At 41.7% G+C, this 17,075-nt stretch overlaps 1 protein-coding gene across 4 annotated transcripts in view; it reads left to right on the top strand.

The window, feature by feature from the left end:
• si:dkey-3d4.3 (leucine-zipper-like transcriptional regulator 1) overlaps positions 1-17,075 on the top strand; it is a 113,523-nt gene extending 96,448 nt beyond the window's left edge. For all 4 annotated transcript variants that reach the window (XM_060827030.1, XM_060827031.1, XM_060827028.1 and 1 more), the window contains 4 exons: positions 169-218; positions 4,035-4,155; positions 6,711-6,897; positions 10,077-17,075. In XM_060827030.1, the coding sequence (XP_060683013.1) occupies positions 169-218; positions 4,035-4,155; positions 6,711-6,897; positions 10,077-10,845 (1,127 nt within the window). In that variant the 3' untranslated portion in view covers positions 10,846-17,075. The remainder of the gene's footprint in view (positions 1-168; positions 219-4,034; positions 4,156-6,710; positions 6,898-10,076) is intronic.

Raw genomic sequence — 17,075 nt, 5'->3', positions numbered from 1 at the left:
CCCAAGAACTTGTGGAATCTTGTTTGCTTCAATTTGACTTTTCTCTGTAGGCCATTTTAATAAAAGACTTTGTTTTCCAACTAATAAACTCTGTGAAGTACCCTCTTGTGGTTCGTACAAGTAGTTGCACATCATGTTAGATTTAAACGAAGGTTTTATTTTTAACAGATGGTGAGAGATGGACTTGGTGGCACCAGACATTTTCAAGTGAAGTCATGGTAAGAAATGCTCCTCATTCTGTGCAAGGGAGAGTGCTGATATTTACACTTATTTTCCAAAGAGAAGCTAAATCAGTCTGCCATCTGTCAGCAAAGAAGGCCCAATATTCGAGCCAATATTTCACCCATAATCAGATTTTTTAAAAAACGGTCTAGTTCTTACACATGTTTCTGGGAGATTGCCGTGTGCACATTGCCATCTTTCCCGCATTGTAGCAGCCACTACCCTTTGGAAAAGGACTTCATTGGTTGTAAAATGCTTTAGAGCATCTGGTGGTGACAATGGCTACCATGTAAATACTGACCCTATATATTTTACCTGGTTGAAGAGTAGAATTAGCAGGTCATTTCACCAATCGTTTAACAGTGATATCCTTCTCTACATGAATCACACAGTCTACACCCATTCACCTACTCGCTCCCCACTACCTCCGTTTTGCACTTGCTCAAACATCTAATTTCCCCCTTTGCAAAATATTGCTGTGTTTTCCTTCAGCAGTGGTTTTTGAAAAGAGTTCCGCGTTCTCTGTGTACTGGATTGTTTTTCTAGCCTTTCATTTGATTGTGTTGCTTTTTAAAAAAAATCTTAAATGTGTCCTCGTTCGTCATTATCCAAGCAAACAATGGAACCAGTCTTTCACCTTGTCATAACTTACTTACACTTGAGTACTTCTATTGTGCCACTCCTCAAACTCTATTTTTAATTCATTAATGGTGTGTGGCATCACTGGCTTGACCAGTATTTGTTCCCCATCCATGGCTGCCCTTGAGAAGGTGGTCGTCAGCTGCCTCCTTATATTGTTGCAATCCATGTGCTGTAGGTAGACCCACAATGCCATTAGGGAGGCAAATCAGCGTTGTAGTGACTTGGAGGTGATGGTGTTCCCAGACCTGGTGTGGTGGGTGAAAAGGCATCAGGAACTGCAATGCCAGACACGAGTCTCCTGTAAGTGAGAGAGACAGTTTACTTCAGGGGATGAAGTTTGGTGCCGAACCTACGGAAGTGGCCCTGCATGAGAAGGAGGCATGATCGACGCAAGGTGATGGACAAAGCTCTGGTTGGTGAGGCACTCCTGAACAAGCACATTGACCACGCAAAAGCTTCAAATGTGCAAATGGGGCAGAAGCAAAACATACCCAGCCCCTCAGAATATCCGGAAAGGCTGTCTGAACACGTAGGGTTCTCCTCCTCTGTCTAATGTTGAAGAAACCTCAAAGTCTGAGATGGACTTGGCAGATATCACAGCCTCGACACCTTCGCCAACTGAAGAAGAGGATGAATTTCCTCTGAGATGCTCCAAGCACAAAAGATGAGTTACAGTCCGTTCCATGCCACCCTTAACTGAGGGAAACATTCCTGATGAAGGGCTTTTGCCCGAAACATTGATTTCTCTGCTCCTCAGATGCTGCCTGACCTGCTGTGCTTTTCCAGCACCACTTTAATCTTGACTCTGATCTCCAGCATCTGCAGTCCTCACTTTCACCAAGGTGGAGGAACCAGTCCCAGTGTGAAAATACCCCAGCAGTGGCTACAAGAACTGTACCCAATGGAGTTTAGAAGGATGAGGTGGGGATCTGATTGTCAGGCTGTTCAGTATTCTGTAAGCCTCAGAGTGGACATTGGGAAGATGTTTCCGTTGGCAAAAGAGACAAGGACCCAAGAGCACAGCCTTAGAGTAAAGGGAAGAACCTTTTGAATGGAGATTAGGAGGAACGTCTTTAGCTAGAGAGTGGTGAATCTGTGGAATTCATTGCCACAGAAGACTGTGGAGGCCAGGTCATTGAGTATATTTAAAACAGCGATTGATAAGTTCTTGTTTGCCAAGGGGATCAAAGGTTTCGGGGAGAAAGCGGGAAAATGGGGTTGAAAAACATATCAGCCAATGGGCCAAATGGCCTTATTTCTGTTCCTGTGTCTTATGCCTTTATAAAAAAGACCTACGTCCCGGGATGTTGGGGGGGGTCGGAGGGGGGGTGGGGGGAGGGTTGTGGTTGCAGTGATTGTGACGAAGTCAGCAAGATGGACCACAAAAAAGCTGAGTTCCCTATGGAGCTGTTAATCTGATCCAGTCAGGGAGCTGGGGCTGACAAATATAAACAGGAGTGTTGGAAGATCTCTTAACTCTCCGAGCTAGTTCTGAGGAGGCCAAACCACTGAAGTAATGTGTACATGTAAATAAAGGGTGACTTGGTGATGGGATACCAGCCTTTGTGGAGTTATTTCCCCAATCTTTCCTCTCGCTCTCCACTTCCCTGCATGACCCCGTGACTGGCAGCTATTCTCGTCAACACTCCCACTCACTGTCCCATGTCGGCTAACTGACCCTCTTGCTCATCGCCTTGCTCCTGCTCGTCTCCCTCTCACTCTCTGCTTCCCTCCACAACAGTCTGATAGGAAGTACCTCTCTCTCACTTCCTCTCTGACTTGCTGACTCTCTTCTGAACCCGGGCTCAGAGTGTTCAGGAGAGGGAATTGGCAAGTGGTAGAAGCAGTAAATAGGAGAATTGCTGAGATGGAATATCTGTGGATGAAAATTCAGGGCTAATTGTCTACCCAGGGTCTGGAGAGTAAGTTGCAAACGAAACATGAGTCTGCAAAAGGATAATTTAAGTAAGTGGGGAAAGAAATTGGCAGATGGAATATTTCACGTGGGAAAATGTGATGAAAATACAGCACAAAAATACAGAAAAAATCTTTATTTTTACCTGAAGTGTGATTACAGTGTTGAGTGGAACAGGGGGATCTGGGTATTCTGGTGCATGGATCAGAAAAATACAATTCTAATATTTAAAACAAAGATGAGGATAATTCTTTTCTCTGGGAGAGTCATTACTTTATGGAATTTGTTCCCCAGAGTGTGGTAGAGGCAGGATCATTGAATATTTTTAGGGCTGAGTTGGACTCATGATTGAGAGGGATGCCAAAGTTTATAGTGAGTAGATAGGAAAATGGAGTTGATGCCACAATTGGACCTTATTATATGGTGCTGTAGACTTGAGGAACTGACATTGTCAGTGTTATCACAGATGCTCTTACCATCGTCCAGCGTTAATATGATGCACTTTCATCTCAGTAAGACAACCTGATCCCCCTTTAATGTTAACAAATATGCACTAAAACATGTCATTTATGTTCAGTTCAACAGACAGCCCCACATGATTACAGTTGTAAACTTTGTATTTGTAGCATCTTCCATTGTTTTGCCTTGCTTGATCTTTTCAATTCTGTCTTAAGGCAGTAAATTCCACACTAATAGGTAACAAATCACCTCAAAGTACAATTTGTAATTACTCCTGTGTGTTCACAGGCCAGTGGGAAGTGCCAGATCATCTTCTGGGAGTTGAAGCACTAACTGGTGCATTTGATGTGAAAGTAAATTGGCCTGTTGGATAACTGAAGTAGCCGTTCTGATTGCCTAATTCCAATTCCAGTTGTGCACAAGTGTTGTAGGCTTCCTTTATTCCTTCATGGGAAAATGGCTTCACTGTCAAGGCCTGCATTTGCCTTTCCCAATATGTCATGGAACAGAGTTGCTTGCCAAGGTCATTTCACAGGGCATTGGATAGCAATCTAGGCCAAACCAAATCAATTTGGAGATTTCCTCACCTTCAGGGGTTTAGTGAACAAGATGGGCTTTAACAATTGTTGTTTTTATGATCACTGTTACCAATAGAGGCTTTGGATTCCAAATGCAGAAGTTGCATTTAAAATTCAGCCTGTTACTGACATGGGATTTGAACCACCACATCACAGTGCATCGGATGACTGAAAAGTTATGAGCATACAATTAACAATAATATCTTCTGTTTCTTCAGAAACAAGTGCCCAAAAATAGGAAGGGCCACACTGCTGTGGTGTTTGAGGCTCAAATGTATGTATATGGCGGTTATGTTGATATAAAGGGGCCCTCACAGGAGTTCTGGAGCTTCAGCTTTGGTAAGTGAGAAAATGAGCAATTCATTCAAATTATTTCAAGAATAGATCTTTTCTTTGGGTGTAACATTCAATATTCAAAACATTGACCATAACTCGTGGGGAATGTTTTTACATGCCACTTTAATCACTTATCTGTTGGGTGTTAAGTGGTTGCTTTGATTAGATTAGATTCCCTACAGCGTGGAAACAGGCCCTTTGGCCCAACCAGTCCATACCGACCCTCCAATGAGTAACCCACCCAGACTCATTTCCCTCTGACTAATGCACCTAACACTACGGGCAATTTAGCATGGCCAATTCACCTGACCCGCACATCTTTGGACTGTAAGAGGAAACCGGAGCACCTGGAGGAAACCCACGCAGACACAGGGAAAATGTGCAAACTCCACACAGACAGTCGCCCGAGGCTGGAATCGAACCTGGGACCCTGGTGCTGTGAGGCAGCAGTGCTAACCACTGAGCCATTGTGCCGTTCTTTCTGTTCCATTTTTGTGTGTCTGGAATTACATATAATTCTTTTTGCTACCGGCAACCTTTTGTCCACAAATAAAACTGTCTTATACTGTGTATGGAGAGACCCTCTCATGAGGAGAGGTTGTGTATGGTGGGCCTGTACTCACTGGAATTTAGAAGAATGAGAGGCAATCTATATCGAAATGTACAAGACTCTTATGGAACTTGACAGGGTAGATACGGAGGTAAAATGACAAACTACAGTTTTGGAAATCTTAAACAGAGTTTGCTTGAGAAACCCAGCAGGTCTGGCAGCATTTGTGAAACGAAACTGAAGTTAATGTTTTAGGTCCAGCGACTCTCCTCCAGAAGGGCGTGTTCTCACAGTTCAGCTAAATTTAATATGTGCATTGTGATTTTTTTTGTTTTGTTTCCTCTCCAATTTTCTCCCTGCATCAGCCTCTTCTCCTGGCGGGGTTATTTTATTCCTGCATGCAGGGGAAGCATGAATTCCATTGCCATTTAGTAGCTCATGTCATTATTCAGCCATGTAAGGCTGTGATGAGCATTGGTGTTCACCAGATCTCAGCCCACTCTTCCCCTCCCCTGAAATCCATCTGCAGGTGCCTCCTGTAAGTTGGATTTCTGGAAAAAACAAACCATGAGTGGGAAGCCTGGTCAGTGCAGTGACATGAAGCGCTCCTTCCGAAGACCAACTGAGATCAGTTCACTGAGCGCACAAAAAGGGACTTGAAACCGTCATCTTGCTGGTCTAAAAGTCTTTGCTTTTCATGAGGTAAACTCGGTGAGCCATACCTAATATTGTGTCCCAACTGAAAGCACAGCCTGAAAGGGTGGATTGGGTGGAAGACCGAGGAACAGACTGCAGTCTCACTAATGTTCTAGTTGGCAATGGTGCTGAGAAAGAATCACATTTGCCTCAGCCCTCTGGGTTAGCAAAAGTGTGTGTGTGTGTGTGTGTGTGTGTGTGTGTGTATGTATATATATATACACGGTACCATCCAGGCACATGTCACGAACACTAGCATCACGTCTGTCGAATACAACAGCTATGAGGATGGCTTTAAGTCATTGCTCTTACTCTAGAGGTTCACACATCATGTTCCTCCCTTTAATTAACCCTAAGTTAACTGTTTATTTGAGTTTAATTATTTTTCTTTGCATGTCGTGCAAATGGTACTGCAGCTAGCCCACCAGTTGACCGCAGCCTCTTTAGTTGACATGATGGGATTGAAGCATGTGTTAGCTGCGCAGAAAGAATATAAATGAAACCACAGCAAGATAAGGGAGTGCAACAAATTGACTAAAAGGACATTTAGTACTAACATCAGGGAGCTCTTTTACATTACAACTGGTCAACACATGCAGTATCCTTTGGGTGGAGTTCCATATGGACTCAGTTCAGAAATGGCTGCAGTCAGCAAGTGAGCTGGGCTGTGCTGGCCACGGGATTTTCTGGGGATGGTCATTTGAGAACGTGCTGCAGTATGGTAATCTTTTACTGCTAATGTAAGATTGCAACGGATCTGTGTTGTTCAAATACAAAAAGGTTAATAACTGTAAGTTGGTGCATTTACAAATTACTGCTGCATTCACTGTCCTAAAAGAAAACTTAAAATATCAACAATCCCAGCAGACCCAACCTAAGTTGATTTGATCAGAAAGGAAAGCACTGGTAATGTCACTGTGCTGGCAATCCAAAAGCCCAAGTTAATTTTCTGAGGAAATGGAACTGAGTTTGGATCCCACCACAGCAGATGGTGACATTTTAATTCCATTTTTAAAAACTGGAATTAAAAAGCCAACCTAATGCCAATTGTCATAAAAGTTAATCTGCTTCGCTATTGTCCTATAGGGAAGGAAATCTGTCATCTTTACCCCCTCAGGCAGCGAGTGACCGATCTGGTTGATTGAGCATTAATTGCTGATCCAGCCAGTGGACTGTCTCTCCCATCACCAGGTTTTAGAAAAATGAGAAAAAGCAAAGCTGTAGCAAAGGGAGATAATATCTTTACAAAAGAAATAAACTTTGCAGTTTTGCATCTCAATTTCAGTGTTACAAAAATGCGTCTTTCCAACAGTTGCCAAAGATTGGTGCCCGGTGTTTACTCCTTGTGGGGACGTAGGTCCGGGACCTCGGTACAGTCACTCTGCAGCTGTCTACAAGAGAGGAATGTACTTGTTTGGTGGACTGGTTGGCCTTGTCGAACAGAATGACTTTTGGAAGTGGGACTTCAGCAGTTGCATATGGTCCAGGATCAGAGCACGGTAAAGAGCGACTTCGACACCTGCATGTAGTCGTGGTTCAGTGAGCAGCAACTGGGTCTAATTGAATAATTAATTAATTAATTCTAAAGATTACTCGTAAAATTCATCCTCATCTCAAACCCAGCCTGGGCGGCATGGTGGCTCAGTGGTTAGACACTGCTGTCTCACAGCAACGGGGTCCCAGGTTCAATTCCAGCCTCGGATGACTGTCTGTGTGGAGTTTACACATTCTCCCCGTGTCTGTGTGGGTTTCCTCCCACAGTTCAAAGATGTGCAGGCCAGGTAAATTGGCAATGCAATTTACCAATTGCATGGTATACCTACCATAGTATTAGGTGCATTAGTCAGAGGGAAATGGGTTTGGATGCGTTGCTCTTCGGAGGGTCGGTGTGGACTTGTTGCCCCGAAGGGCCTGTTTCCACTCTGTAGGAAATCTAATCTAAAAATCGTTTGTTGTCCTGATGTCTGAAACTCTGCTCCAGACTGATCCTGGTCTCTTGCACATCACCATTGGTAACTGTGCCTTAATCTGTCAAAGCCTTTATCTCTGGGATTGCACCCTCAGCCTTCTCTATGGCTCAGCTACACAGCGTATTGGTTGATTGAGTATGACGCAACAAAATTCTGAGGCAAATTCTCTGTGCAGTTTTGGCTTCTTTTTTTTTGGAGAAGGTTAAAATATAGAATTTTAAAATTCTACAGTGTGGAAGTAGGCCATTCAGTCCACACTGACCCTCCAAAAGGCATCCCATCCAGACCCAACCCCTACATTTCCCATGACTAAACCATCTACCTTGCGCATCCTTGGACTCTATGGGCAATTTAGCATGGCCAATCCACATAATCTTTGAAATTAGGAAGAAACCAGAGCACCCAGAGGAAACCACACAGACACAGGGCAAATCCACACGGATAGTTACCTAAGGCTGGAATTGAACCTGGGACCCTGGCACTTTGAGGTAGCAGTGCTAGCCAGTCTGCCACCAACCCTATTGGAAGTGGTTCAGAGGAGGTTTACGAGATTGATATCTGGAATGAGCATAGGTTAGACAGTCTGGGTTTGTTTTCATTCGAGTTTTGAAAAGTGAGGAATGACTTGATTGAAATCTACAAGATATTGAATAGTTTTGGCAAGGTGGATTTGAAATGGATGTTTCCTGTAGTGGGTCAGAGTGGACTTGAGGGGATAAATGGTCTAGTTCTGCTCCTGTTTCATATGTTCTCTACCCATTGTGCCTGCTTTCAGTGAGACCTTAGAACCTAGCTTTCTGATTAATCCTTTGGACATCTGTTCTGAAGCTGCTTCGGGGGAGATGCTGGCATGGTGAAAATGTCACTGAACTAATCTAATGGCTCATTTAGTGCTCTGATGCTGCAGGTTCAAATCTCACCACGGCAGCTGGTGAAACTTAAGTTCATTTAACAAAAATCTGGAATTGAAAGCTCATTTCAGTAGTGGTGACCATGGAACTGTCAGCAATTTCTCTAAAAACCCATTTGGCTAAGAAATGTGTTTTAGGAATGTGAGAACAGGAGTAAACCATTCAGCTCCTCAAGCCTGACCCACTATTCAATGAGATCGTGGCTGATCTGTGGTCTGACTCCATGTACCTGCCTTTACTTAATACCTTTGCTTAACAGAACAATAATCTATCTGGGATTTAAAATTAACAACTAACTTTAGGGAAACAAATCTGCCATCCTTACTTGACCTGGCTTGCACGTGACTCCACATCCACAGCAACATGGTTGACTCTTGGATGCCACTCAGTTCAAAGGCAGTTCAGGATGGCCATCAAGTGTTGGCCTTGACAGTGATGCCCACATTCCCTCAAAGAATAAAAGCATATGGATCAATGCCAAGTTTTTGTTGTCTCAATGTCAATGTACACATGAAATACCTACAAGAAAGGTGCTATACAAATGCAAGTTGCTGTTGCTTTTGCAACTTTACGAATTAGATTCCTCATGAGAAACTCTGCACGTTTTGGAACATAAAAATGCTTTTAATTCGGTATAGCTTTTAACTTTTTTGACAGATTCAACACTATCTCACTTAAAATATCCTTCAATTCCTTTTGTTCTTTTAGCTTAAATACATCTGGTCACTAGACTCACTTACACTACCTGCTTCAATGGTCATTCCTAATAACATACTCACTGAGCCGTGGGTCTTTTTGGGAAGTGGTTTTGACTGTTCCTTTTCTTATCTCCGCCTTCACACTTTCACTCTTTCTTTCCATTCTATTGGAACCACTTATAGAGTGCACTCTTAGCTGGCATTAATTTTGACAAACCCATTCATAGTCAGGGACACGTTCACTGGAGGCTTTGCTGCCTTACAGGGAAAGAAACTTCATTGTCCCGAGCCTTTCTGCATGATTTAATTTAATCAATGGGGAAATATAAACATTTGTATGACTGCCAGTGCATTCTAGATATCAGAACCTTTTTTCTTCTCTCACCATATTCTTCGATGAGGACAGCTGCTAAACCAGGGTTAACACCATTTGATTTACTTTGCAAAGCTTGTTCCTTATGCAGCTGCCTGATCTCTAGTCTCTTACCTCCCTTCCTTAGTGTGATCTGTAGCTGAACACAACTCCCTGCGTTCTATCCTCCCTCAAACATAGTGTGCCGAATACAAACCACAACCCACGATTGTTGCAGGTTTTTACTAATCCATCAGCATGCCAATTGTGAATGTTTTCAGGACTTGCTACTGAAGGCTGAACGGGGCTGAGGCTATTTTCCCTGAAATGTCAGAGGCTGAGGGGTGGCCACCTAGAGGTTTCTAAAATCGTGAGGGGCATGGATAAGGTGAATAGATGAAGGTTTTTTTTCCCTAGAGTGTGGAAGACTAAAACTAGAGAACATAGGTTTAAGGTGTGAGGGGCAAAATTTAAAAGAAACCTAAAGGGGCAACTTTTTCACACACAAGGTGGTCTGTGTGGACTGAGCTGCCAGAGGAAATGGTGGAGGCTGGTTCAATTACAACATTTAAAAGGCATCTGGATGGGTATATGAATAGAAAGGGTTTAGCAGGATATGGGACAAATGCTGGCAAATGGGACTAATTTACAATATCTGCTCAGCATGGACAAGTTGGACCGAACGGTCTTGTTTCCTTGCTGTACAGCTCTATGACTCTCAGCTAATTTGTTCTTGATTTCTCACAGGTCTGGACCTCACCAGTTAGTGGGTCATTCAGCTGTCGTATACCAGGACAACATGTTAATCTTTGGTGGAGGAAGGAACCACAACAGCTCGGACAACAGCCTGTGGAAATTCCAGTTGAAAACACAGACCTGGGAGAGATTAAACCCAGCAACAGACACAAGCCCGCCTTCAAAAATCTATCATTGTACAGTCGGAGTTGGTCCTAGCTTTCAGGAGAAACCTGTTGATGAAATCTCCTGCACAGCATCGACCCCAAGCTTCATCCGCCCGGATAGTAGCATCAGCTTGCACAATGCATACAATGGGGAGCGCCTGGCTGCCCTAAAAGGAGCCTGCTGCTTGAATTTTTCCACACAGGCACCCAGTTACTGCAGCCCAACACCAGTCAAGGTCAGGGGAAAAAACATTTATTCGAACATAGAGATGAAAACATTTAGTATGCGGTCTTCTGAAAGCAGTGAAAACCTTCTGAGTCTGGCTGCACCCGAACCTACTGATCCTGAGGGTGAGTGGTGTTCAAATAATGGGCCCTGCTTTCCAATTCAGCCGAAGGAGCTGCCTCCTACAGATGGCAGTACCCTGGAGTATCGCGAAGACAGTGCTCTGGGAGAATCCGGGACACCTTGCCTTGACCAAGGTGATGTAACACTCCATCCGAGCAAAAGCCTCCCAGAAGTCCTCTTGATTGTAGGTGGAAAGCCATTATCTGAGAATGGCTGCATTTCATTATGGCAGATGAAGCTTTGTGAAATGTTTTTAAAGTGCTAGTTCTTTTAAAAAAAAACTTGCAAGTTACCCTATTATTGTTTTCATCAACAGATTAATTAACGTTTTTGTTTCAGGGCACACTTAGTCATCGAGAGGTGTAACATTGAGAGCTTTATTTGTACGTTTTTGCCATTGTGGTGATTTAGTAATTCAGAACAAACATTTTCTAAAGAGTTGTTATATTTTTATAGATTTTATATAGAATTTGACTCTTATAAGCTAGAATGTGCAAACTGACAAATTTGCGCATTTTTTATCAAACTTTGTATGTATCAGAACAATTCCTGATATGAATCTGACAAATATGCAGAATGTGTTTGTAGATTTTGACATGCCACAGTGTGGAAGGTGCGCCCATTAAATACTCACAATGGTCTTCCATTTATACTGAGCACCGATGGTTAGAATTGGGAATTCCTGTATGTTTGCATAAAACACCTGACTGATGTTGAAGCTGTGATTAAGATTATTTTAGTGGAATTGCGCAAGCTGTGGTCAATTTAAAATAAAAGGTTTGCCAAGAAGTCTTGCTTGTAAAATATGGCAAGGTTCTTTGGCATTCTAAGTAACACTGCACAGAGCCAGAGTGGCTATGGAGGGACATCGTGGTTAGGAGCAGGCTTTCTACTTCTTGGCAATTGTTCCATCTGCTATTCTTAATGCCAGGATTTTTGCTGGGCTGGTGAATAATAGATTTCACTTTCTGTTTCCTCCCTCTTCATTTTCTGACTTCCACTTCCAGATGTCAACTGCTTTGCTTCGAGCCCGGCATTCTTCCAAAGCAATGTCTTGCATTACCATTTATCTTGTCCATCTGCACAAGAAGATTCTACACTTGGTACAGATGCTTAATTTCAGGTGCTTTGCTCCCCTTGGTAGTGAGAAGCCACCGAGTGTTCCTAATTTTGATTTACTGTTCTGTCGTTGGATGATCTCAAGCAGGCAAAGCCATAATTTGTTGCTCATTCCTAATTGTCATGGAGAACATAGCAGAGAGCCATTGTCTTAAACCAGGTGCAGACCACAACCACAGCGCAATTAGGGAAAAGTCCTATTACCAAGTCCTACTGTGCAACATTCATCTAACTCTTCAATCTCCAAAGAAAATACTCATTCACCCAGCCTAAATGCTGTGGTAACTGAGGCTGCTAAGCTAGGACGAGTACACTGTCCTTCTAGCAAGATGAAATAAAACAAAACCTGAGTTATAGTGGAAGCTACTTCAGAAGGTGCAACAGAGATTTGGTTATCCCACTGCTTCCTCAGAGGAGCTTCAATGATGAGAGAAAATATAGAGCAAAATTCAAAATGTAAAAGCAGACAGTGCTGAAAATGCAGGCAGCGTTTGAAAGGAGAAAGGAGGTTAACTTTTTTTTTAAACAAGATCCTTTGCCTGAGTTCTGGTAAATACTGGTAGTTGAATGTTCAAAACCAGCTTGTAAACATCAAGGTAGGGACTTTTAATGGTCTTGGGTGGCTGACGTGGATGCTTGATTTGGGCTCAAGGACCACCTCGCAATAAGATAAAGTAACAAACGACATCACTAAAGAATTCATATTAATTTAGCTAACATTTGTTTATTTTAAAATGTTACAAGCTATATATGTGTACATATATTTATTTATTTCACTCCATAATTATCCAATATATAACCATTTTAGGTGTATTATTTCATCTTCTAATCTTCATTCACATTTATACACTTAAAATCATTAACATCATCACGATTATTCTTTGGGCCTTGAAATTTTTGTGCCGTAATTGCTGAAAAGCTAGAGTCGGTTTTTACGTGAGGTCCATGAAAAGTGATGGGTTTCAAGCCTTAAGTCAAGAAGTTGATGTTTACATGATTATTTACAGTAATATGGATCATCAGAAGTTTGGTTGTTTTGTTGTTGCCCATGATAATACTTGTACCGTTAAAAGCAGATAAAAAACGTGTAGCAATGAGTTAAACAGTTGATGCATTTTAACTCGTACTGGAAAAACTTGCATACTGCAGACTGCTTTCTGTAATTATTTTTAAAACCATTGTGCCAGTGTACTAAGTGTATTAGTTTTTGTTGTTGAAACCTTTAAAGGTGTCATTGAACGTGGTGTAATTCGCTGTTAAGCCGCAGTGCTACAACTGTGGTTAGTGTCTTTGGGAACTGGGCCTCCCCACTGATGGAGAGTCAAGATGAAATGGTGATCACAAACAGGGAAAGTAGAGTCAGTAAAAGTAACGAGTTGCTTCACTGAGAACTATCTTTTAATCACCAGCTTTAAGATTGCAGTGGGTTGTTGTGTGTTGAGTGGGTTGATTGGCAATGCTGGGTCTCTTAACAAGGAATGGGGGAAATCTGAGGAACTTCAAATAAGTTACAAGAGATTGTATCTATGGGGGAATAGGGGAATGTATCTATGATACAGTGATCATAAGCGGACTCTGGAAATTGATCTAAAGGGGCTGGAGGGTTTTTCTCACTTCCCATCGTTGTTTATGTGGAGTGGGATGGAGCACAATACCAACCATTGGATTTTGAGTTGGCAAGTTGGGACAGTAATAGACTTGTCACCCACTGCATTAGAGTGGTTGGGCACGTTTATGGTGCAACTGGCAAATTGTTCTCACACCGTTAGAAATCCCTCATAAGGCAGAAGCTTAACCAAACAATCCTGAAGACAAACAGAGCTAAAATTATCATCTTTAACTCATTGCCTGGATTTTTTTAAATGCATGGTTCATTTTTAAAAGTATTATTTTGAATGTGGTGTCTAAGCCCCTCTGGATGTTTTAGAGACAGTAAAATAGAAAAAAAACTAAAGTGGCATGGGAGTGGAAGACAACTAGAACCAAACTACAATTAATGTGCTGTCCATTATAATTAGGTGTTAAGTCACATGTGCATTGTTTATTTATGGTCACTTATTCTTAAAATCAGTGTTGTTTTCAGTCCCATCAGAATCCTGTGACCTATGAGGGTGCTGTATGTATTCAGTACACACAATGGAGGCATCTATTGATCACCCCCCAGCCCCTGCAAATGGCTAGGGCACCGTTGTAGCTCCAGTATCCAGCCAAACTGTAGCAGGTGCTTGAATGGTGGCCCAGACCTGTCCAAATGCCTGTCAGCGGGATTTGGATCTGCCATGATTCTGTAATGGATGTGGTAGACGTGGAAATGCCAGCTGGAAAGGTGCGAGAGGTAGACCAGATCTCAGTCTTGTAGTTTATTGTAAATAACCAATTGAGTTACATGCACCATCACTTTCTGACCTGCCCCACTATGGGAGGGGCACACCCTCTGCCTCCAGTCTTATAGCACCAACCATTTCGACTCCTCTTAGCAACTAAACTTTTTAATGTTTCTAGTGCCTTTGGCTAAAACCATTTAAATTCAAACCATTATTGGCCTTTGCACCTTCTTTTTATAAAAAGTACTTTGGACATCATTCACTTAGTAAATTGTTTCACAACAAAGGAGGGAAGAAATTTGTTGTAGCCTAAAACCATCACTAAATGTTGAGAGTCCTCATCACACCTAGAAAGTTGGCATACATTGAAATCCTCTATGCATGTGTGGTTGGAAAGAGGTGAGATGGAGAGTGTGCAAAGGTGTTGATCGGATCCTAAGAATGTAGGATGAGGAGTAGGCCATTCAGCCCCTGAAGCCTGTTCTGCCATTTAATGAGATCAAGGCTGATCTGTGACCTAACTCCATATACCTGCCTTTGACCCATATCCCTTACTCCCTTAACAAAAATATGTCTATCTCAGATTTAAATTTAACAGGTGATCTAGCACCCACTGCCATTTGTGGAAGAGAATTCCAAACCTCTACCACCCTTTGTATGTAGAAGGGCTTCTTAACATCACTCCTGAATGGTCTGACCTTAATTCTCAGACTATGCCCCCTAGTTCTAGAATTCCCAACAAATGGAAATAGTTTATCTTTATCTACCTTGTCTTTTCCTGTTAATACCTTGAATACTTTGATCAGATTCTCTCAAAATCCAGCCTAATTTGTATAATCTCTCCTCAAACTTAACCCCTGACATCCAAGCATTATCCTTGTAAATCTATGTATACTCCTTCCAAGATCAATATATCCTTCCTCAGGTGTGGTGTCCACATATGCTCAGAGTAACGACAAACAATGTGAAATGAGTAGTGTGCAGTTGGGATATGAGTGGAGTTAATGACACAGAGTTTGTGTTTAACCAGAATCGGTCACGTGTCATCTGGGATACTGCTGTTTATTAACGATGTGCCTGAGGTATTATCAGGAGTTAGTTATGTGGAGTCAGAGCTGTTACTGAGAGTAGTGACCCGGTTTAACTGGTATTAATTAATTAGATTCTGGGTGTTGTTTATGTGCAGTCACATATTACTGAGAATAGTGACTGAATGCCGAGGATATTAATGATATGGAGTTTGGGTATTAGAGGTTAGTTACATGGTGTCAGGAATATTACTGACAGTGACTGGGATTAGAGGAAATATGGTGGGTTAGAGACATATAGTCTTAAGTATTACTAATGATTGTGATTATAAAATACAAGCTATCAGAAATAGAATTTTATATTGCAAAAGTTTATATACGGATTGCATATTTAAAATTTACATAGATAACATTTCTAATGTTAAATCCAATGTATTTGTCAATCTCAAGTGCTTGTAAAAGTAGAGATGGATGGACTGAAGGTAGTCTCCAGTGTTCTGCCAAGATATTAGTTTACAGGCCAGGTGATGTGAAAATGACAAAGTTATTGCACTATTAACTTTAAAGTCTCAGTGAATTGAGGTTTCTTTTATACTTTTTTAGCCTCATAAGTTCTTCTTGGAAGCAATTTTCCTATTTTTAATCTTACAGTACATACAGCAGGATCTAAATAGTTGGAGTGCAATAACGGGCTGGTATGCCATATTGCCTTTGTTGAGACTCCTCAGTCTCTTGCCACACTAACCATATCCAATAGAACTCAGGTTATGCTTTTAGTACATCATTCATTCCGGAGCCTGAGATTATTGGCTCTCTGAAAGAGATATCAATTTCATGTTTTACCTCATCTTTTCCTTTGATTAAATATAAGTATATATCCGATTCCTTCCTGAGTTGAATCTGCGTCCACCAGACCTCAGAAAACTAGCCAAAGTGTCAAACCAGGCACGTGATCCTGAGCCAGGTGACAGGGGCAATGATGTACTGAATGGGTTGCTGTGTGTAGGAGTTTAGACTGGATCCACTGCAGTGCAATTTACTGATTTAGCTAATGAGTTGGAAAGGTTGGCTGCAGACTGTTATCAACGTTACTGTGTGGAATAATTGCTGTAAGTCTGGTTGAGAAAAAAAGTCTATCTTCTTACTGTGTACTACTGCACAATCCAGCAGTTTGGATTGTGGAAGTTATTGCGCATTTACATCATTTGTACAAGGCCCATGTCAGGTTGGAGGTTTCCTACAATACGCTGACTGTGCATTACAGTCTGCTGCTGTCATTGGGAATCCTTGAGCTCTGCTTTCAGAATTCCATGGTTCGATAGTCTTTGCATCTACATCTGTGGCATGAACCCAGGAACCACAGTTTCTTTGTTATGTCACAAAGGGAGGAGAGAGAATTTGAACGAACAAGCCTGTGTTAGCACAGGAGTGTTTAGATTGACTAATAGCAGAAACGCCAGTTTATAATCAGTGTTCTAGAATGAGACTATTGCACTTTTTAAAAAAAAATTCATTCATGGGATATGCACGCCACTAGGCCAGCATTTATTAGGCAGCCTTAAGTGTGGTGCAAATAAAACCAATATAAATTTCTACAGGTTATTTATTGTGCACAATGATGCTGGTTCACTAATGTATCAAATATTGCTTACTTAGTGGAATAATCCATTTCTTTCCATTAGTTTTACACAAAAGGCAGAGGCTAGTTGATAGTTAAACTTGTCTAACTTATTTTTGAAATTTAAGTGATGCCTCATGTCAAACAAAAGCTATAACGTGAGCATTCAGCTCTGGAATTAAAACAACGAAAGTGTGTGTGTGTGTGTGTGTGTGTGTGTGTGGTTTTACTTTAGATATGTACGATGCAAATGTTTACCAAACAAGTCAGAAAACAAAATAAATGCAGTGATAAAAGCAGCTGTTGCTCACACTGAAGCGTTGGATTTGAAGCTTTACAGTAGAATGCTGTTTGTTTGTATTTTACATCTTTACCCACTTGTGGAATGTTTATCATAAATAAGCAG

Source organism: Hemiscyllium ocellatum, chromosome 7 (assembly GCF_020745735.1).
Source record: "Hemiscyllium ocellatum isolate sHemOce1 chromosome 7, sHemOce1.pat.X.cur, whole genome shotgun sequence".
NCBI classification, from domain to species: domain Eukaryota; kingdom Metazoa; phylum Chordata; class Chondrichthyes; order Orectolobiformes; family Hemiscylliidae; genus Hemiscyllium; species Hemiscyllium ocellatum.
This window is presented reverse-complemented; position numbering and strand designations above follow the sequence as displayed.